This window comes from Cetorhinus maximus, chromosome 18 (genome assembly GCF_964194155.1).
Source record: "Cetorhinus maximus chromosome 18, sCetMax3.hap1.1, whole genome shotgun sequence".
Taxonomy (NCBI): Eukaryota; Metazoa; Chordata; class Chondrichthyes; order Lamniformes; family Cetorhinidae; genus Cetorhinus; species Cetorhinus maximus.
The window spans coordinates 50,372,956-50,396,168 of NC_135896.1; the positions used below are offsets into that span (position 1 = coordinate 50,372,956).

Sequence of the window (23,213 nt, forward strand, 5' to 3'; positions counted from 1 at the left end):
CTGGAGGATGATGAAGTAAATGGGTAACAAATTAAAAACCTGGGAATGTGTATAAATTTGGGTAACAAATATTAAAGGGAAATGCAATTTTAAAATAAACACTGCACTTCAAGTAGTTACACAAAGTATATTCATTGACTGACAAATTAGTTTGAGTTCCATATTAGATCAGTAGGTACACTGATGGAATTCAAGACTGTTGCCTTTTATTTTGACGATCCTGACACTTCAACACATTAATCATGCACATGAAGAAATCTAACCCATCAGTAATTTTTACAATGTTAAATATTCATTATAAATATTACTACATTTAAGGAGGATTGCAAATCTTAATATTTCATTAAATGAAAGCTAATACATACAAGCTGCATTTTGACCAATCAGCCAATGGCCATATATTAAACAATTGTTTTGAACAGATTAACAATTTAGATTTCTTTTGAGGTCTAAAATATTTAGTAAAATGCAGCTGCAAAATACCAACTCTAAAAAGAAATAACAATTAGTTTTTTTCACAAATAGACACATTCCTGATCCACCCACCCATCTGTATCACTGTTGTGTTGATAAATTACAAAGGTACTTGAGTGGATAATCTAGTATTGCAGTACGTCAGCTTAGTTATGAATATTATAACAAGCAAAGCTTCAATTTTTGCCAAGTAACATTGAAGTCATGATGCAGCAGGAGCTGTGAAGAAATCACAACAACAAAATGCAACTAAGATAATTTTCCTGGGTGCCATAACTAAGGGGACACAACATATTTGAAGTTGTATGGAAAAAGTGGCAAAAGCAGGGAACTAGAATCATACAGAATACTGCTTGAGATTCAAAGATAGACCTAAAATATGAACTGGGACTAGCTTAGCTGACTTGGGCAGTCAAGGTGCAATGTTAGTCTAAAGAAACAAATTCTCAGGTCAGGCAGTACCTGTGGAGGAAGAAAAAGACTTACCATTTCAGGTCTGTTCACTTTCATCAGAACTGGGAAAAGTTAGCAATGTAATAGGTTTTGAGCAAGTAAAGGGAGAGGGTTGGCAAAAGAACAAAAGGAAAGGTCTGTGGTAAGGTAGAAGACAGATGAGATGAAATAGTGAAACGGCTGATGCTGCAAGGCCAAAGGGAGTAAATAATTGGACAAGTAAAGAAACAAAAGATGCCTAGAGGAGGTGTGAATGGCAGAAGGACAAACAATGGCTGCTCAAAAACAAAGAAAGAGAATAAAGATTAAGAGAAGACAATGAAACCAAGACTTGCAAAGTAAAAGGAAACAAGATAGGAGCAGATGTTAAGTTTTTGTCTTTAAAGCAGTGGTACTGTATTGATTAAAAGTACTGCCTGTAGTTCTGGGTACCCTATAAGGGAGGATATTAAAACTATGCAAATGGTATGGCTATACTGGAAATGAGAAGTTACAGTTATGGGAAAAATATATGAATAACAGTTTGTTTTTCACTGGAATAGAAGGGACCATATAGAGGTTTTCAAAATGATTAGAAGTTCGAGGTGAGACAGTGTAATAATGTTTTCATTATGTGGTGAATCACTAAAAGATGACAGGCTCAGGTTCAGAGGCACGAAATTAAAAGAATGTACTTTCATAATCAGTTACTAGAAGTAATGCTCAAATTTTAAATAACTATTCAGAACGTATAACATTTAAAATGAATTGGATACAAGCAGGGAGGCAGGATTTGAACAGATATTCTCAGTTGAGCACGATGGGCCAAATGACTCAGTTGCAGTAGCTAATTTTGTTGAATTAATCACAGTGCAATGAATGTCATAGTTTATCACCTCATTGAATATACTGCAACAACCGACAACTAAAACACTAGATCCTTACAATGACAGTAAACAAATTAAAGCCTATTTCCGTGCCTAACACATCTAGATAGTCAGCCATTTTCCCTAACTACCTAATGTACGGAGGCCCGAGCTGAACCAGACTCGGTGCCAGCATTGACAAAGGAGCTGGAGCAGCAAACACAACCAAACCGCAGCATCCATGACCGGGAACCCACCTCGAAAAGTTCCGCTGTAGCAGCCATTCCACCCGAACACAGGAGCCGCTCGTTAACTATCGACCCAGCCGCCTACATATTGAGTAGGAATGTGAGGGCGACCCGGAGGACAATGCTGCTGAGTTTTGATGAGGAGCCAGGGGCGTTGGACTCTGCTACCTGCCGCTCCCTCCCCTACCCACTCGGAAGAACCGCCATCTTCCCACCACCGGAAGTTGCGCAGTGAAACGCCAGACCCGCAGCTTCTGCGCAGCCGGGCACTGCCCTCTGACCCCGCGGGCTGGCTATGCGCAGGCGCTGTTTGCTCTGTCCGGCTGGCGGTTCCTAGGTTTTGGGCGTCTGCAGAGCAGCATCTTCTTGAAGAGTGATCCATCTGGGCTTGACAGAAATGAGTGTCCGGGCGGTTTGGCTGCTGGGGCTCGAGAAGGGAGAAACGTCAGTGAAGCTGTCGAGGTAACAATGTGAAACTGCGAATCATCACCAGGATCTGTTCCTCGTCTTAATACCGTCTCCTTAACGGCAGTGGAGACATTCATACAATAATATGTTTTCAGCGAAATGTGTTACACAAATAAAGAAGTATGATGTACTACCCCGTAAAATGCTAACGAGTACTCGAAACATGATGATCTTAGACGGAAATAGAGCTGGAAATGTTACATTTTGCATATTAACCAGGATTAGGTTGGACTGAAGTAACTTTTTGACAGCCGCTTAATCGGTTTTAGGCTTTTGTTTAAAAGCTCTGTTTACCCGCGAGGAGAAAACTTCATTTTAGTTCCGTTTTCTTAATGACTGACATTTCATCTCAAGCGGTGACTACAGAGCTGAGTGACTTTCTGGCAATTTACTGACCCAAAATGTTGAATCTCATCAAAACTGGGAGGAGAGTATTAAAGGTAGCAGATAGGGAGATAAACAACAATAACTTGCATTTATATAATGCCTTTAACAGGAAAGCGGCCCAGGTTGATTCAAAAGAGCTTGCTTAAGACAAAACTTGACACTGAATCAAATGAACCAATCTAAATGCTTGGTCAAAAAGGGAGATTTTTAAGTAGGAGAGAGAGGAATTCCAGAGGTTAGAACCAAGACAGCTATCACTAGTGGAGTGAAGGGGTGTGGAGGATGCACAAGAAGCCAGAAGTGGAGGAACACAGAATTCTTGAAGGAAAACGAAAAGGGGTGTACTTTGCTTTGATATTGATCTACTTAGTAATATGTGTAAATTACTCAGGCCAATGCAAGTATTGAAATTTCTGTGAGGAACACCTCATGGTGTCAACTTGGATGATGTATAAGGGCCTTTCCTCCAGTACATACCTCCAGTAATTTGTAATAACATAACTATATTTGATTACACAGTGCTATTCAACTGTAACTTTCTATTCCAAGTATAAACGGGTTGGAGATTATACCATTAGTACCAAATTACAAATGAACTGGATTAGACTTTGGCCTGACTGGTACTTTTTAACATTGAACCATTCCTGATAAAAGTGTATTTCATTAACTTTAAAACATATGCTATTCTATTTGTTTATAAGACTTAAAATGTAGGTGTTAGTTATATAATATACTGGACAGTGCAATTGAGGTTTTGTACATAGACTTTCAAAATGTGTTTCTTAGCAATTTTGATGCCCATGTGATAAGGGAAGTAGAAGCATGGATTTAAAAAGTCTAAAAATAAAAAGTTGTAGTAAATAGAAGTATTTCGATTGGGTGGGAAGCATACAGTGGACTTCCCTAACATTTGTTCTAGGACCACTGCTTTTGGTATACATTACTGGCTTGGACTTGTGGCTACACGGCACACTTTTGAACGTTGCAAATGGCACAAAATTTGGAAATATAATAAACACTGAGGAAGATGGTAAGGGACTTCAAGAGATCATAGACAGGAGGATGGAATAGGCGGACACATGGCAGATGAAATTCGATGCAGAAAAATGTGAGGTACTACATTTTGGTAAGAGCAACGTGAAGAGAAGTGCACGCTAACTGGGACAATTGTAATGCGGGTGCAAGAAGAGACCTTGGGGTTTATGTTGAAGGTGGCAGAACAGGTTAACAAAGTAGTTAATAAAGCATATGGGATCCTGGGCTTTATAAATAGAGGCATAGAATGTAAAACCTATATGCAACACTAGTTCGGCCCCAACTAGAGTATTGTGTCCCATTCTGGCACTTCACTTTAGGAAGGACATTAAGGCTTTGGAGAGGGTACAGTAGAGATTTAGTAGAATGGTTTCAGGGATGAGAGATTACAGTTATGTGGAAAGACTGGAGATGGGCTGATTCTCCTTAGAGCACAGAAGGCTTAAAAGCAGATTTGATACAGTTTAAAATCATGATGGGTTTAGATAGGAGTAAATAAAAACAAAATTCCCAGTGGTTGAGGGGTTGACAACGAGAGGGTACAGCTTTAAAGTAATTGTCAAAAGAATCAAAGGAAAAATGAAGAAAAACATTTTCATGGAATGGATAATTAGGAATTGGAATGGACTGCCTGATAAGGTAGTGGATACAGATTCAATAGTAACCTTCAAAAAGTAATTGGATCACTATTTGAAGGAGAAAGAATTGCTGAGAAATGGGGAAAGAGTGGGCGAGTGGGACTAGCTGCAAGAGCCAGACTCAGTGGGCCAAATGACTTCCTGTGCTGTACTATTCTATGATTCAATTGGCTAATAAGAAAACAATTTGCATTAATATAGTGATAAAAACAAAAAACTGCAGATGCTGGAAATCCAAAACAAAAACAGAAGTACCTGGAAAAACTCAGCAGGTCTGGCAACATCGGCGGAGAAGAGTACAATTGACGTTTCGAGTCCTCATGACTCTTCAACAGAACTAAGTAAAAATAGGAGAGGGGTGAAATATAAGCTGGTTTAAGGTGGGGGGGGTGGGTGGTTGTAGGGACAAGCAAGCAGTGATAGGAGCAGATAACCAAAATATGTCACAGACAAAAGAACAAAGAGGTGTTGAAGGTGGTGATATCTAAAAGAATGTGCTAATTAAGAATGGATAGCAGGACAAGCAAGGTACAGATAGCTCTGGTGGGGGTGGGGTGAAATAAGACTAAAAAGGCATAAAAGGTATAGATTTAAAAATAATGGAAATAGGTGGGAAAAGAAAAATCTATATAAATTATTGGAAAAAACAAAAAGGGAGGGGGAAGAAACGGAAAGGGGGTGGGGATGGAGGAGGAAGTTCAAGATCTAAAGTTGTTGAACTCAATATTCAGTCCGGAAGGCTGTAAAGTGCCTAGTCGGAAGATGAGGTGCTGTTCCTCCCGTTTGCGTTGAGCTTCACTGGAACAATGCAGCAAGCCTTCTCTTGATCTTTTCATTGAGAACTGTCGGCGTGACATTAGTCGTCTCAATTTCTCTGCTCCTCTCACCCATTCTAACCTGTCTCTCTCCGAACTTACTGCACTCCGTTCTCTCAGGTCCAACCCTAACATTGTCATCAAACCCGCTGACAAGGGTGGTGCTGTTGTTGTCTGGTGCACTGACTTCTACCTCGCGGTGGCTGAGCGTCAACTCGCAGACAATTCCTCCTACCTCTCCCTGGACCATGACCCCACCACTGAACATCAAGCCATTGTTTCCAGGACTGTCACTGACCTCATCTCCTCTGGAGATCTTCCTTCCACAGCTTCCAACCTGATAGTCGCCCAACCTCGGACGGCCCGCTTCTACCTCCTACCCAAAATCCACAAACAGGACTGTCCCGGCAGACTGATCGTGTCAGCCTGTTCCTGCCCCACGGAACTCATTTCTCGCTATCTTGACTCCCTTCTCTCTCCCCTTGTCCAGTCCCTTCCCACCTACATCCGTGACTCCTCTGACACCTAACGTCACATCAACAATTTGCAGTTCCCTGGCCCCAACCGCTTCCTCTTCACCATGGACGTCCAATCCCTCTACACCTCCATCCCCCACCGGGATGGTCTGAGGGCTCTCAGCTTCTTCCTCGAACAGAGGCCCGAACAATCCCCATCCACCACTACTCTCCTCCATGTGGCTGAACTTGTTCTCACACTGAACAATTTCTCCTTTAACTCCTCTCACTTCCTCCAAATAAAAGGTGTGGCTATGGGTACCCTCATGGGCCCCAGCTTTGCCTGTCTCTTTATGGGGTATGTGGAACATTCCTTGTTCCAGTCCTACTCCGGCCCCCTCCCACAACTCTTTCTCCGGTACATCGATGATTACTTCGGTGCTGTTTCATGCTCTCGTCGAGACCTGGAAAAATTTATTAATTTTGCTTTCAATCTCCACCCATCCATCATTTTCACATGGTCCATCTCCGACACTTCCCTTCCCTTACTTGCCCTCTCTGTCTCAATTTCTGGTGATAGACTGTCCACCAATATCCATTACAAGCCTACCGACTCCCACAGCTACCTTGACTACAGCTCCTCACACCCCACTTCCTGTAAGGACTCCATCCCATTCTCTCAGTTCCTTCGCCTCCGTTGCATCTGTTCTAATGATGCTACCTTCAAAAACAGTTCCTCTGACATGTCCTCCTTCTTCCTTAACCGAGGTTTTCCACCCACGGTAGTTGACAGGGCCCTCAACCATGTCCGGCCCATCTCCCGCGCATCCGCCCTCACACCTTCTCCTCCCTCCCAGAAACATGATAGGGTCCCCCTTGTCCTCACTTATCACCCCACCAGCCTCCGCATTCAAAGGATCATCCTCCGCCATTTCCACCAACTCCAGCATGATGCCACCACCAAACACATCTTCCCTTCACCCCCCCTGGCGGCATTCCATAGGGATCATTCCCTCCAGGACACCCTGGTCCACTCCTCCATCCCCCCCTACTCCTCAGCCCCCACCTACGGCACTTCCCCATGCATACGCAAAAGATGCAACACCTGCCCCTTCACTTCCTCTCTCCTCACCGTCCAAGGGCCCAAACACTCCTTTCAAGTGAAGCAGCATTTCACTTGCATTTCCCCCAACTTAGTCTACTGCATTCGTTGCTCCCAATGCGGTTTCCTCTACATTGGAGAGACCAAACGCAGACTGGGTGACCGCTTTGCAGAACGCCTTCGGTCTGTCCTCAAGCATTACCCAGACCTCCCTGTCGCTTGCAATTTTTACACTCCACCCTGCTCTCTTGCCCACATGTCTGTCCTTGGCTTGCTGCATTGTTCCAGTGAAGCTCAACGCAAACTGGAAGAACAGCACCTCATCTTCCGACTAGGCACTTTACAGCCTTCCGGACTGAATATTGAGTTAAACAACTTTATATCTTGAACTCCCTCCTCCATCCCCACCCCCTTTCTGTTTCTTCCCCCTCCCTTTTGTTTTTTCCAATAATTTATATAGATTTTTCTTTTCCCACCTATTTCCATTATTTTTAAATCTATACCTTTTATGCCCTTTTAGTCTTATTTCACCCCACCCCCACTAGAGCTATCTGTACCTTGCTTGTCCTGCTATCCATTCTTAATTAGCACATTCTTTTAGATAATATCACCACCTTCAACACCTCTTTGTTCTTTTGTCTGTGACATCTTTTGGTTATCTGCTCCTATCACTGCTTGCTTGTCCCTACAACCACCCACCCCCCCCCACCTTAAACCAGCTTATATTTCACCCCTCTCCTATTTTTACTTAGTTCTGTTGAAGGGTCATGAGGACTCGAAACGTCAACTGTACTCTTCTCCGCCGATGCTGCCAGACCTGCTGAGTTTTTCCAGGTATTTCTGTTTTTGTTTTGCATTAATACAGTACCTTTCATGAGCTTAGGATATCCCAAGGCACTTCACAAGCTACTTGACTCAGTTGGTACTGCCGCCTGTTTATCATTCATCATACCTAAAGTACACAAAATAGACTAACACCAGTACAGTACTGAGGAAGTGCTGCATTGGTACAAATGCTTTCTTTGGATGACACCTTAAGCTAGGACCTTATCAATATGCAAATGGAAATACCGAAGAATCAACAACACTATTCGAGGAAGAGCAGGAGACTCTTTCCAAAATTCTTTGTCAACCAAAAAGGGATTGACTAGACTTAATTTCATTGCTGTTTTGGGGATCTTGCTGTGTGGGAAATGGCTGCTACATTGGATTAACAACACCAACACATTACAAAATTATTGTTTTGGTACATTTGTATGAGACATGATAAGGTAGTATCTAAATGCAGGTACTTTTGTCAGTTTTTTATAAAGTAAATTAAACGTTATTCTATTTTCAATAAAAAGCAACATGGAAATTTAAAGTACACAGTGTTCATTACCTTTTCAAATAGTATAAACTATTGCGTGTGTGAAATCTGGACATTTTAGTCAGTTTGTCACCTACATACTGGCAATACTGCTAGTTTCAAGCCGGTAAAAGACGTGCAATGGTGTTTTGACATTAAACCTAGTAAAGTCAATGTGATAGGGATAGGGGACAGTAAATAGACACAGAAAAATTAAAATCACATTGAATTTGCAAGTTTTGTTATTGCACTTATAAAATGCCTCTTTTGTGTTAATATTTTACCTATTATTTGCATTTTGTATAATTTCATCAGGCACGGAAAGCACTGCTTTAAACAAACTGCTCATAAATAAAGTAATCTTTGCTCTTTGTTATTAAAAAAAACATGCCTTTTTTTCTAGACGATATCCAACAGTTGAAAAAAGAGCTCGAATTTTTAATGGGAAAAGCTATACAGAGGTACCAGAAGACAGGATCTTCCTAAATGCGCTATTAGCTGAGCTCAGTATGACTGATCTAGACAAGAACTTTGTGGAACACAGAGATGGCTGTTGCAGAATAAATAGGACATCTGTTTATGAAATTGCAATCGGAGATGGTGCTCTTTGGCCTGTCCTTGTAATGACACAAAATGCAATCCTCTATGCTTGTCTTCCTTTAGTTGAACAATCTTTGACTCCCCATCCTTCGTTAATATCTCTACGTGGAATTTCTCCTGCATTTGCATTACTAACAGGGTTAATGACCTTTTTAAACATGGCACAAAGAACTGAATCAGAAATTGCTACCAAAGTGGCACAGCTCCCTGCGCTGTTGATGCATGCTTGTCCATTGGGGACTCCAACAGATACTGATTTTGGATTGATGCAGACCCTTTCTGGCAGCCTTGTTCCTCAGAATGCAATCTCTTCAACACAGGCACAAAAGCAACCAGCTTGGAAGCCTGGTGTATACAAAGGGAAACCACAGGTTAATGTATGTGTCACTGAACAGATTCAATCCATGCAGTACGACAAGAAAGATGTCATTGACGTATGGCAGGAGTATGGAACTGTCACATGTAAGGTGAGGTTCGTGTACAGTAAGCTGTTTTTAGAAATCACATTTCCAACTGAAATGAGGGAAGCTGTGTTGTATCTTAAAAGCATTTGCATTTTTAATATGGAAACTCCATAGATATTTTTTTTTTTACATTTACATTCTTCATTTATTTAGTGAAATCACTTTTGTTATAGCTGTAAACTTCAATAAATTTCTCTCTGCTGAATTCTAACTACTCGTAGATAAAAGAAAGGATGTGTATGAAGTTACATCTTCATGCTTAGTTTCGTTAATGAAATTTCCTTTATTTATTGGTACCCTTTTTATAATAACCAGGACACTCAAAAATGGGATAGTTCTGGCTGATGACATCTCTTTCACTCAGCACACATGCCTGAGAGAATTTTTTTCCGTGGTGGCACTCATGCTTTAGAGTGAGAGTATTATTGGTTCAAGCCCCACTCAAGGACATAAACCCATAATTTAAGATGATACCAATGGATTGCTGCATTGTTCAGAGATGCTGTCTTTTCGAAGAGATGATAACCCGAGGTTTGGTCCACCTATACAATTGTGTACAAGATTCCATGATACTATATGTAAATCGGGGTTGCAGGGAAGGGGTGACCATGATGTCCGAACCAAAATTTGTGTCTCAACCAAAACCAGCAGATGAACCAAACATTTATGTGATTGCTGTTTACAGGTGTGCATATTGGCTGCTGTGCTTTTATCAGCCGTAGCTACACTTGAAAAATATTTCATAGGCTGTGAGCACTATATAAATGCCCTTTTCTTTCTATATGTATATTGTCTTTATTAGGCCTTGGAAGTATTTACTGCAAGTACTCAGCCATGTTTGCTTTCTTTTATTAAAAAAAGGTTGATTCTAATTTTCTTCATGTTTTTGTTTCTAACGTGCTCTATTTGTTCCAATTTAGTGTGATCTGGAAGGAATAATGCCAACTGTTACAGTAAGTCTGAACCTACCCATCAATGGATCCCCTCTCCAGGATATCCTTGTGCATCCGTGTGTCAGTGCAGTTGATGCCACTATCCTTACTTTTAACAGTGTTGATGATATGGATGATTCACTGTTCAATGGACCATATAAATTTCCTTTCACACCACCATTAGATGTATTTAAACTCTGCTACTATACCTCCCAGGTAAGAATATATTGTATTGATTGAATTTAAAACAGAAACCTGCAATGAATTTAGTGACATATCTTTGTAAAAAATTTATTTAAATAAAATGTAATTTTCATTGAAATGGAATTGAATTTAGTTTGCTTTGGATTGTCAGTTTTTAGCTTTCATTCATGTTGTTCTCCGGTATCAGCCTTGGCTCAGTGGTAGCATTCTCCCCTCTAAGCCGGAGTGCCATGGGTTCAAGGCTATGCGTCATGAGCACAAACTGAACCATCTATTGCACTGATGTTTGTAGGTCTTACTGCGTATAGGCTACTTTATTACAGAGACTATACTTCAGAAATATTTAATTGGCTATGAAACATTTCTGGACATCCTGAGGACAAAAAGGACACTATATAAATTCACTATTCAATTAAAATATTTTAAAATAAAAATATTAATTGGCTGTGAAACATTTTTGGATATCCTGAGGACAATATATAAATTTAAGTCTTTTCTTTATTCACTTTAATTTTCTCCCTCAACTAATTATTATAAATATGCAGACACCCTCAGTGGGTTACATTTTGGTGTCAATTATTTATCTTTGAATTTTTTTTGTGTTTTTGATTGTGCTGACTTTTCTTAAATGAACCTTGTTACAGAATAGTATGTGTGGGTTTATTGATTTGGACAAAAATTTAGTTATATGTTTCCCAGAAGCTATTAGCTGTCGTTGGCAAGCCTTGATGCAGCCAAAGGCTGTTTGTTAAATCTGGATCCTCTCCATTGTCCATTCCTTTCCACCTCACCACCCATGCTACCCCCTAAATCCTTCCATCCCAAATTATAAGCTACCAAACTGTCCAAAGGAAGAGAAGGATGCTTGCTTCTTAATATCTCATAAAAGATGGGACTATGATGTTGCTTCACACCTGAGGAGAAAAGCTCCAGTTTTCTTTGTTACTGTTACATCCATGTACCATGCCGCAGGCAATTTGGATATTTCCAATAATTTAAATCTGATTTTTCATTATTGTTGGAATCAGGTTTTGATTGAAATACAATTTTCATCTAGACCTGTACATGATACTTTCTTAAATGCATTCTGAGAGTTGCAACTCTTGCAGCCCTACACAGAAGTTGCTACAGTGGAAAGAAAAAGCTGTGTGAAAGCAATCTGTAAATTGCAAACCACATGATGTGGCTCTTGCCCCAGAGCTGTGCAATTAGTATGCTGCATTTTGTGGCATGTGAAACTCCCAGAATATTTGGTGTCAATGAAATATTCTTGTCTATAGAAAGTAATTTTTCTCATCAATATTTGAAAATATAACTATACAACCCCCATAGCAATTGTTCAGCATCAGTATTTGTCAGTTGTTATTTGTCTACTTTAGTCTTCACTGACCTTACCTCTATTGATGATAGGAAATCTCTGAAATAAACCAAAAGTTCTTTTGATACTAAAATCTTGAAAACAATTTTTTGTGGTAATATTGAAGGCATTGAGATTATCACAATATCTTGCACAAGAAAGTAACTCAGAATTACTGGCATATTTTAAAAGATTGTTTTCGGTAATCATATCTTTTCGTTTAGATTTACTGCATTCAAGTTGACATGAATTTTCAGAATCTTTCCATTTGACAAAAAACATTCCAACTTGATATGAGCAGAAACAACAATCTGTCATTCCTTGTTATACTAAATAGTCATCAGAATGAATGCAGTTAACTTTAATTTAGGGGTTAAAGAACAGTTAAGTAATATTGACCCATCAGTTTGTTTGCAGGTGCCAATCCCTCCGATTCTTGGTTCCTATCAAATGAAGGAAGAAGAACAACATTTAAAGATTGTAGTTAATCTGAAACTACATGAAAGTGTCAAAAATGGATTTGAATATTGTGAAGCTCACATTCCCTTTTTCAACAGGTAAAGCGGGTGACAGTTTCAGAAATGATTTATGCTGTGCCAATTTTTCCAATATATTAAGGGAAAAGATAGGGTAGATAGAGAAAAGACTATTTTCACTGGACCAGTGAACCAGGACCAGGGAACATAGTACTAAAAATTAGAGCTAGACATTTTAGGAATGAAATTAGGCAACACTTCAACACAAGGGATGGTAGAAGTTTGGAACTCTCTTCGGAAAACAGCAATTGATGCTAGATTCATTGATTGTATTAGATCTAAGATTGATTGCATTTTTGTTAACCAAAGATGATATGGGATATGGGACAAAGGTGTTTATATTCTTTTATGGGATGTGGCCATCACTGGCAAGGCCGGCATATGCTACCCATCCCTAATTGCCCCTGAGAACGTGGTGATGAACTGCCTTCTTGAACCACTGGAGTCCATGTGGTGTAGGTACACCCACAGTGCTGTTAGGAAAGGAATTCCAGGACTTGGATGCAGAGACAGTGAAGGAACGGTTATATAGTTCCAAGTAAACTCTGGAGTTTAGAAGAATGAGAGATGATCTCATTGAAACCTGCAAAGTTCTGAAGGGGCTTGATTGTTTCCAATGGTCAGGGAATCTAAAGCACAGTGGCATGGTCTCAGGACAAGGGGCCAATCATTCAGGACTGAGATGAGGAGAAATTTCTTTACTCAAAAGGTTGTGAATCTTTGGAATTCTCTACCCCAGATGGTTGTGAATGCTCCATCATTGAGTACTTTTAAGGCTGCAATAAACAGACTTTTGGTCTGTCAGGGAATTAAGGGATATGGGGAGCGGGCGGGAAAATGGGGCAAAATTTTTCGGTCAGCATGCGCACGCCCGACACGCTCAAGCACAAAATAGCACGCGATGATATCGGGCGAGCGTCCCAACATCATCGCGCACTCGCACGATATTTCCGTTGGCGGGCACGCGCTAAAGTCGGAAACACACCTGCCCTCAATTAAGAGGACTGTTAAGCCCATAACGGCACAATTAACTGGGATTTTATGATGCCCATCAAACCTTGCAATTGGTGGGCAGGCGAATTGGCCGGGAGGCCTTTGCATTTTTCAGGAAACCTCATCCAAGAACAAGATGAGGTTTCCGTCATTAAATTTAAAAAAATAAAAATGGTTGGACAGAATTTTCCTGTTGCATATATTGAAGTGACTGTTTCTGATGTGTGGGCATTTTTTCCCGGTTTTTAAAATCTTTGTTTTTTGTATTTAAATTCTTCAGCTCCCTGAGGGAGCTCTCTGCCTTCAGGGAGCTTTAATTCCCTGCTCCCCTGTGCTCATGCTGACTTCAGCGCTTGCCCTCCTCCCCCCCAACCCATGCAGCGCTGAGCATTTCAGCGCTCACTGCTGGCTGGCCGTTATTTGACCAGCCAGCGTAAAATCATGGTCAGGGGCCGATTGTGGTCAGCAATCTGTTTCCCAACCAGTTCTGGGCCCACCAATCGTGCCCACCTGCCAAGCTGAAAATTCAGGCCATGGAGTTGAAGCCCAAGATCAACCATGATTGCATTGAATGGCAGAGCAGACTGGATAGGCCGTGTGGTCTACTCCTGCTAATATTTCTTATGTTGTTAGGATGATGTGTGACTGGGAGGGGAACTTGCAGGTGCTGGTGTTCCCATGTGTCTTCTGCCCTTATCCTGCAGTATGGTAGAGGTCATGGGTTTAGAAGGTGCTATCAAAGAAGGCTTGGAAAGTTGCTGCAGTGCAGCTTTTATATGGTACACACTGCTGCCCCTGTGATGGAAATGGTGAATGCTTAAGTTGGTGGATGGGATGCTGTTCAAACGGGCTGCTTTGTCCTGGATGATGTCGAACTTCTTGAGTGTTGTTGGAGTCGCACTCATCCAGGCAAGTGGAGAGTACATGGAGTTAGGTTGTAAATCAGCCATGACCTCATTGAATGGTGGAACAGGCTCAAGGGGCTAAATGGACTTCTACACTTCCTATGTTCCATTGAGAGGCTCATGTTGAAAATGAGTGCAAATAACCAGAAAGCTTGTGGGGCAGGATTTTTCAGTCGGCGTGTGGGGCCAGGGCCAGGCCCGACACACCACGTAAAATGATGCACGATGATGTCGGGCATGCATCCTGACATTATCGCGCAGTCCCACGATGTTTTGTTCAGTGAGCACACACCGGAGTCGGCTGCACATCTGCTGATATGTAAACGGCCTATTGAGGCCTTTAAGGAACTGATTAAGATCATTATTAGTGCTGCCCGTCCAACCTTAAGGTTGGCGGGCAGGCGAAAAGGCCAAGCGGTCTTCGTGTTTTTTAGGAAACCTCATCCACGAGTGGGATGAGGTTTCGTAAAGCTTTTATTAATTAAATGAAAAATCTTTCATAAATATAAAATCGTCCCATTTCATGTGACACAGTCACATGAGGGGACATGTTTGATTAAATTTTTAAATCTTTTATTCATTCTTTACAATAGCGATTCAATCTCCCTGAGGCAACTCTGTGCCTCAGGGAGAGTGAAGCGCTCTTTTGCACGCATGTGCAAAAGAGTGCTGGCCCCGACTCTCTCTCCTCCCCCAGCCCACACAGGTAGCGCTGAGCGCTATGGCTCGCATCTTACGCTAGGCGGGCCTTAAATGGCCCACCCGCCTAAAATGGTGCAGAGCCGATCACGAGCGGCGATCAGCTCCGCAACCGCCCACTCCCAGCGAGCCCGCCCGCCGTCTGAAAAATTCAGGCCGTGGAGTGGTGGCAAATTGTAAGCAGTGTGGTAAACTGCTGAGAAGAATGTGGTACCTACTGGTTCAGTTGTTTGCTTGGTGGCACTTTGTTCTGATTTCTGGTAAAGATAGAAAACTGGTGAAGATAACGGCTGAGTGACCTTTGTATGAGATAAGATGTGGGCAGTGGAGCTCTGAATGAGTTGGATTTTGTGAAAGACGTAGTTTAGGAAGTCCGGTATGGATGATTTTGCAAAAGTGGAGTCCAATCTCAAGTGGCACTGGTGCAATTGTAAAAATATAAACTACCAGTGAGGCATTTGCACTTAAATATTATTGCATTCGGATATTCAATTGCTGGTGAAGAGACCTTTGTTGCTCTGTAGTCATGTTCTAAAATTACAACTGTGATATAAATCTCATTGTAATAGAATTTCATCTGTTGCACAATGCATGGTCCTCTGAATCTGTTTCCTTGGTGAATTGCCTATGAACATTGTGAATTTTCTTTTCCGTATATAAAAGGACAGGCTGTACAGACAGTTCTTCTGGGCTGTTTATTCAAGGGATTTTCTTTGGTAATTTAAATAGGTAGTTAGAACCACTGCAAACAAGCCTGATATTTAGAGATACCAGTTAGATGAGCAATATTGATTCACATCCAAACTGTTAAATAGTTTTAATAACTATTTTAATAACTATTTTTACACTTTAAATAAATGTTTATTCCATTACTACAAAATTAACTGGAGCCACTTTTCAAATGTGACCATTTTTTAATTCTATTACAATCCTATCTATTGCCCTTTACACATGGAATGGTATGTTTCATTTTGCTAAACATGATTTTTTAAAAATATTACTAGGTTCCCTTTTCCAATAATATTCCACTCTGTTATCACTAATTTTCAATAGTAGTAACATTTTCTGTACTATTCTTTTCAGTAATTAAGTAATGTTTTTGGTCAATTATAGTCCACCTTCCAGTTGTGTGCATTGACCCTGTGCTCCAAATTTAATTGACCTTTTTGACAGCATGTAGAATGTTTAACATCGTTCATATAAATTCCAATTCATTAAAGACAAAATTAAGTCAGCAGAACATTTGCCCACATGAAAAATAGCGCATGGTTTCTTACAATCTTAGAATTCTGGTACCTGTTATGGAATAGTTGCAAAAGTGAAAAGATCAAAAAATGTAGTTCACTTGGACATGCATTGAAAACCAAATAAGAGCTCAGTCTGCCAAAAACCTTCCCAAGGTGGCTGCTACTATTTATGTCCATATTGAATTAAATACTTTTTTAAAGACAAAATTGCAAAATTTCACTTCATGAAAGGAAATCAAGATTTTCTAATTCAAAAAGTTGTCTACTATAACATTATGATCTTTATATAACAATATTGTGCAGTTATTAGCAAAAGATGCAATGTTATTTATAATTTGGATTGTAGAAAGCAGCCTAATAATGTGCCACTGCACCTAATTAGCTCCAGTGTCTAATCATTGGAACATCAACAGAGCTCAAGTAAATTCAGAGCAATGGGGTTATTCAGGATAAACATACTGGACTTTATTTTGTTTAGTTATTTTAATTTTGTTATATTAGCCTATTTCTCTCTGATTTACTCAGTGCCATATTTGTTACTAAGTTTAAACATATTATTCCTGAATGAAGACAAAAGAAAACTTAAATTCTTTGAAGTAAAGAAACAGATATGAATTCCATGTGCTTCAAAATGTGTCTGGTTATGTTAATCTGTTTTTCTTAACAGGGGTCCAATAGTACACACTGAATGTAAGGTGAGCCACGGGCAGCTGGAGGTGTCACGGGAAAAAAGCTTACTGGTTTGGGTCATTGGTTAGTTTGTTGACTGTTCTATCTCACTCAAATTTGATTCAAGAAACAAAATTTCTTTTGTGAAGTAATAAAACATAGTCTTTCATGAAACTCTTTTTTAAAAAAAATTAGTCTTCACTATAAAAAAATTAACCTTGCATTGAATCACATAGATCAGTGAACATATTGTTAAAATGACCAGCATTAAAACTACTAGCTCTTATTAAACAAAAGCAGTGTCATCAATGACATTACTTTTAATAGCTCATGTGACACAGGGAAACTTAACTCCATCTGATTTTCCCACGATGATTGCAGCAATTCCAACTTTACTAATAAATGAAAAGTTCCTTGTATAACCCTATAATTTATATACCACAAATTTATGCCCAAATCTATAAAGCATTCAGTTGTACGTTATTCACTCAATATGTTTTAGTGGTCCAGCAGTGGAGCAAAAATTATTAAAATACAGGCGATGCCTTACTGTTCATTTCCAGCATGCTGATGACTTCAAATTTGCCTGTTCTCTATAGTACGTGGAGCTATTTGGCTGTGCTCAGCAATGTCATCAATGTCACTATTAAATTACAGATTTATTATTCACAAGATGTCTGCTTGTTGACACAGAGAGGAGATTATTTGTGAGGGTGGAATGAAATAAATTGTCCAAACATAAATGGAGTTGTATACTCAGGATGGCTGAGCATTTCATGTGATCTTAGCAATATTTTATTTTATGGTAGGAGGAGGAGAATTGTATCTTTGGATCTTCCCATTAAATGACACAAACAGCAGATTAACTCACAAAAACATCAAAAATGACTTTAACTTCTTCTGTTTGTATACTTCATCAATTAGAATAATTATGTTCTACATGTTGGTATACGTTCACTATACAAGTAATTGAATATTAATAATATTTTTTAATGAAGCCAATTTATTTTGCTTTCCATTTTTAAAGTTCGGAATTTTTTATCTGATTTCAGAGATTTATAATTTGACTGGTTTCTAGCATATTTCAAATGTTTGATTAATAAAGATTACTACAATAATTTAGAGGTTAACCTACATATTCATTGTGCAGTGATTTTTCTAACCACTCAACTTCTTATTTCACATTGCTGATTTTTTCCCCCTATTGAGCAATTTCCTAATTATGGAAACAGAAAACCCTTTGGGAAGTTGAAGCTTCTTTGTTCTTTATTGACCTGTAAAGTTATTGGAAAGCCTTAAAATGGAATTGTTTTAGCACTTTGTATAGAAATTTTCAAACCAAGTAGATGATGTTACAATGAAAATTAATTTTGAGAATTAGTTGTATTGATGAATCAGTAGAGTATTTTCTATAATAGCAATACACTGAATATTAGAAAATATTTCAATGCATTTAGCATTATGAATATATTGCAAATACTGTTTGCTTTATTTGTTTTTAGGTCAGAAATTCCCTAAGTCTTTGGAAGTATCCTTAACTGGTATAGTAATGTTCCCTGCGTTTGGTGTAGCAAACCATTCAGTGCAGCCAACTGATCCATTTTGCACTGGGCTTACTGCATACGTTAAGGTATGTAGATTGGTGCTTTACTGTTAAAGTTGATTACCTCAACTTGTCCTGTGAAGAAATTAAAATTTAAAATGTGTTTTAAATGAATTTAGATTGCGCAAATATATCTTGCAATTGGGTAATGTTTCTATGTGCCCTTTTTAGTTAAACAAGATGTTTTACTGATAATTGTGCAATTGCTGCAGCACTTTGTAATATGTGAGTATGAAAAGATTCATAGTAGGGAACATTGGCCATAACTAGTAAATACATTGAACACCCATTTAGTTAGTTCAGGTGGTGATTGCAGCTGCTTTTTAAAGCACACTGTGCTATAAAAACCTACAGCACTAACAATGCAGTAATCAAAATTCACTTGTAGATATCTTTGGTAATCAAAACTGTATGTACCCTTTAATCTTTGCTCATGACACGCCAACAATTTCAGGCCAGTCCAGTTTCCTGAATTCAAAATTACATAAATAATGTTCAGTTTAAACTTTGAATAATGTACAAACTAAATACTGCCATTAGCTAGATTTTCAAAATAATTTTTTAAATGGTGATCAAAATTCCTAACATTGAACATTGCTTTAATTTCCATATAAATGTTAGTTGCTGTAAGTTCTGACTAGGTATAGTTATTTTCTGAAACACATAAAATGTAATTACACATTGTTGTAGACAGATATAAGTAGAATAGTAATATCTAATACTTATCGGGTGACCTTGAGAATAGGGAGATATATATGTAACAGGGATGGTATATTGGATACTTGGACATAATCATTTAATTATCTCTGGTTTTGAAAATTTAACTTACAAAATGTTTATTCCTTATTTTAGCACAATCTTTGACAACAGAACTTAGTCTCTTATTAGATATGTTAACAAAGGAAGTGTAAGTGGGTAATTTACAATAGGAATTAATGTATTTAAAAGGTCATTTAAAATATTTAGTAGCATTTGCACCAACTTTCGAAAACCTTAGAACAGAACTCGCTGTTCAAATAATTTGAACAAGATCAAATTACACAATAAGCACTTTAAACATTGCGAGTTCAAAGTAAACCTCTAATTAAGCAAACTACAACTACACAAACTTTGGCAGAACAAGGACTTTGAACAGAGTAATGAGTTAATGGATGTTTTTTTATCCAGGAAAATACAGATTTATTTCTCCATAATACATTTTTTCAAAAAGATTTTGTAGGCAAATTCTAAACCTGTTCAGTGCAGAGCACAAGGTACAACTTTATGAAAAGAGCTGGTTAAAAGTGCCATTCCACTCAAGTTCCTGGAAATGCGGGGGTGGGGGGATTGTGTAGGTGGGGTAGTTGTGGTGACTAACTTTAAGGTTCGCTTAGTATTAGGAAACAAGGTATATTCTTATTAGCTGAATTGATGATTGTTTAACCAAATCTTCTTGAAATGAGATACCAAAATGTAATTCATGTCTTTCAGCAAGAGGTGGTAACTTAAATTCTTCATATTTAGCAACTATAAATAGAAAAGGCATGTAACTTGGAGAAGAGATAATTCTCTTATCTTACAGTTTGTTGAGTACACTGGACCTGTTGAACAGCTGATTTGGTGATATCCCAGCTACAAAGGTATTTAGACTTCAGCTCACTCGAGAAAAAATTCACTGGCAATTGAGGGTAGATAGAAAGCAAGCTAAATAGTGGAAGGTTTTCAAAGTAGACATTGTCAGGATAATAAAACCTGAGTAAACTCATTTTGCCCTGAAGCTATTAGTTAATCTTTTACTTCCTTGCTTCTATTTTATCATCCCAGCTTTACTTTCGAATCCCAGATTATACTCTGACTGGTTGCTATGTGGACCAACATTCTGTACAAGTGTACTCGTCAGCAAAACCCAGAATCATCACATGTAAGGTTCAATTATTTTCTAGTATTTTAACATGAATATTTTTAATTGTCTACTAGCCAGATTAGATTTTACCTGCAGGGGTCAGTCTTGCCTGCTTTTACGTTACTGAAAACAGTTTACTCTGGTACGGTGAGGAGAATATTGGCATGTCCATTTGTCAAGTTGTATTTATGGCACAAAACTTATAATTGCCTGATAAACTAAGTCCTATTCAACTCAAAAATTGCTGCAAGATTTAATCATTAACTAATTAATATGGTAGGCAGAATTATTGATCCTTACTTTAACCCCCTCACCCCAATTTGTAAGTTTTTTAGCTTCTTTACTGCCCCTGTATCATATACCATTGTCGTATCCCTCAATTCGAGGATGACGTCTACTCAGGGACGTGAGTTTCTGCCATGGGCCTTCATGTGACTGAACAAGTTGATTCTTGACCCACAGATCTTTGAGCATGTGGGTAGGATATCCGATGAGCTATTGGGATCGGGAGTGCAAGATTTGCTTCCTTTTTCATTTTCTGGTGCCACTCTGCCTCATCATTAAGACATTGTGACTCAAAGCGTGAAAGACAAGTTGTCTCCATCTTGATCGATTATTAACAAACTCCTCCAGTTATTAATATCGATGCTGTGGCGCTTCAAGGAGAGCTTCAGAGTGTCTTTTAAATGTTTTTTTTTGGTCCTCCCCTGGAACATTGGTCATTTGAGTTGAGGAAACAGGACTTGGTGGGGGAGGTGCTTTTTGGCCATTTGGACACAGTGTCCAGTCCTTCAAAGTTGATTTTGCAGAAGTTTTGCCTGAATGCTTGTGGAGCCAGCTTCAAGAAAGACACCTAGTGTCTGTTCAACGGTCCCCAAATTGAATTTGGAGGATGCTATGGATTGCTGATGGAATATCTCTAGCACTCTTATGTGTCACTGATACATAGCCCATGTCTCACTGCAGTACAGGGGAATGGTGATGACAACTACCCTGTACACGAGGACTTTTGTTGACTTGCAGAGGTCTTTGTTGTAAACACTGAACTGTCGTAGTTTGTAGAAGACTGAGCTGGCATAACTGATCTTATGTTGGATCTCCTTATTAATGGTGATCTTTTGAGAGAGGTGGTTGCCAAGTTAAAGGAAGTACTCAATATATTCCAGAGTCCCTCCTTCAACATGAGTGGGAGTTGGAATATTTGGCTGACCAGGTCTGGGTTGATATGAGTTTTCTTTTGGCATCATTGAAGGACAAGCCAAGTTTCTTGAATGCAGAATTGAAAAGATCGCAAGTGGCTTTGGCAGAGTGAGTAACGACACTGCAGTCATCTGCAAACTATAGTTCATGCATGTCTATGGTGATCAGTTTAATTTTGGCATGGAGGTGACTGAGGTTAAACATTTTTCCATCTAGGCAGTCTTTAATACTAATACCAGAGGGTATTTGATCTTTAATGAGGTGACTATTCATGATCAGGTAGACCATAAATAGTATGGGGGCTATTACACTGCCTTGCTTGACCCTGGTCCAGATTTTGAAGCCATCTGTCTCAGATCTCCCACTCAAGACAGTTGCAGTTCAGATGCAGCATTGGCTGGAAGCCAGCTGCCTAATTATCCCTTTGTGTTATCATTTATAATATCTTGGCCAAAAGGACTGTAAGAAAGCTGACTTCATCATTTTTCAATGGTGCTTTTGAGCTAGTCACTGAGGGGGCACCTCCATATCCAGGTGGAATGTAGACTGACACATGTAACCTACCAATTCATTGTAACTTCATAAATTATTAGCTTTTTAATAATGTCATATTTCTGTAGAGTAGCAATTACTTTTGTCAAATGTTTATAATTGCTTTGGTCAGTGTGTGTGTTAGTCCTGAGTTCAACATTCCATTGAAATACGACCAACGTTTCTCTGTTAATGGAGTATCTGTTTTGTTTTTCTAGCCAAGGAACTACTTTCTTCCGAGTACTACATCTGGAACTCCAAAGGTGATGCACCTGTGGTCAGCAGGCCATTAATTCCCTAATTCAATTGGGGGTAAACATATGGACTAAATGTTTCAAAACAAAGATCACTCGTTTGATTATACAAATCTTTAAAAAAATTGTTCTAGTTAAATATTCAGTTGTGTTTCAGAAGGTAATCTTTTTAAATTGTATAAAATGAATGTTTATCATAGTGTCATGGTAAAGTTTGATTATTTGATGTACCAATGATAAATATTGTAAATCTGATTAATAAAATATGATGAAAAACTTGACTGAGAGAAACACTATACCTGTATTTATTACAAACATGACGAGCTGTAAAATTCTGAAGATTTCTCTCCTGCACTGATCTCTCAGGTATACTTGACTACTTACTGGGACAGTTCCACAGGTGCCCTCTATCATCTTGCTCAAGTGACCATTATTAATGTCAGTGTCAGAAGCTAATTCACTGTGTCCTCAACATCACATACGCATATTGCCAACAGGTTTGTTGAAAGATGGTCAGGACCAGAAACTTTAATGGATTTTGTATTCTTCTTCTCCTGACGCCCCCCCTCCCTGCCAATCGTGGTGCCAGTATTCTCATCTCAGCAGGGATCAGCTAACACAGACCATGGAGTGAACCTGGAGCTTTCCTGGTTACTATGTCTCAGCTAATCATTGGATAAAGTGAGACTTTTCTGATAAAAACAAAAAACTGCGGATGCTGGAAATCCAAAACAAAAACAGAATTACCTGGAAAAACTCAGCAGGTCTGGCAGCATCGGCGGAGAAGAAAAGAGTTTTCTTCTCCGCCGATGCTGCCAGACCTGCTGAGTTTTTCCAGGTAATTCTGTTTTTGTTTTGAGACTTTTCTG

The 23,213-nt window shown here is 39.1% G+C and overlaps 2 protein-coding genes across 3 annotated transcripts in view; one reads left to right on the top strand and one right to left on the bottom strand.

Annotated features, from left to right (window-relative positions):
* exoc5 (exocyst complex component 5) overlaps positions 1-2,236 on the bottom strand; it is an 85,464-nt gene extending 83,228 nt beyond the window's left edge. Inside the window, exon 1 of the mRNA XM_078562691.1 lies at positions 2,030-2,236. Coding sequence (XP_078418817.1) covers positions 2,030-2,056 — 27 coding nt within the window. The 5' untranslated portion in view covers positions 2,057-2,236. The remainder of the gene's footprint in view (positions 1-2,029) is intronic.
* A 48-nt stretch (positions 2,237-2,284) lies between these two features.
* Positions 2,285-22,625, top strand: ap5m1 (adaptor related protein complex 5 subunit mu 1). Of its 2 annotated transcripts, XM_078562692.1 has the most exons (8): positions 2,287-2,482; positions 8,672-9,335; positions 10,253-10,480; positions 12,243-12,382; positions 16,873-16,958; positions 18,377-18,504; positions 20,281-20,377; positions 22,309-22,625. In XM_078562692.1, the coding sequence occupies exons 1-8, from the start codon at positions 2,418-2,420 to the stop codon at positions 22,389-22,391; spliced, it is 1,491 nt and encodes a 496-aa protein (XP_078418818.1). In that variant the 5' UTR covers positions 2,287-2,417; the 3' UTR covers positions 22,392-22,625. The 2 variants fall into 2 exon arrangements, with proteins under 2 accessions (XP_078418819.1, XP_078418818.1); XM_078562693.1 differs by lacking the exon at positions 20,281-20,377 and having other exon boundaries at positions 2,285-2,482.
* The last annotated feature ends 588 nt before the right edge of the window (positions 22,626-23,213 follow it).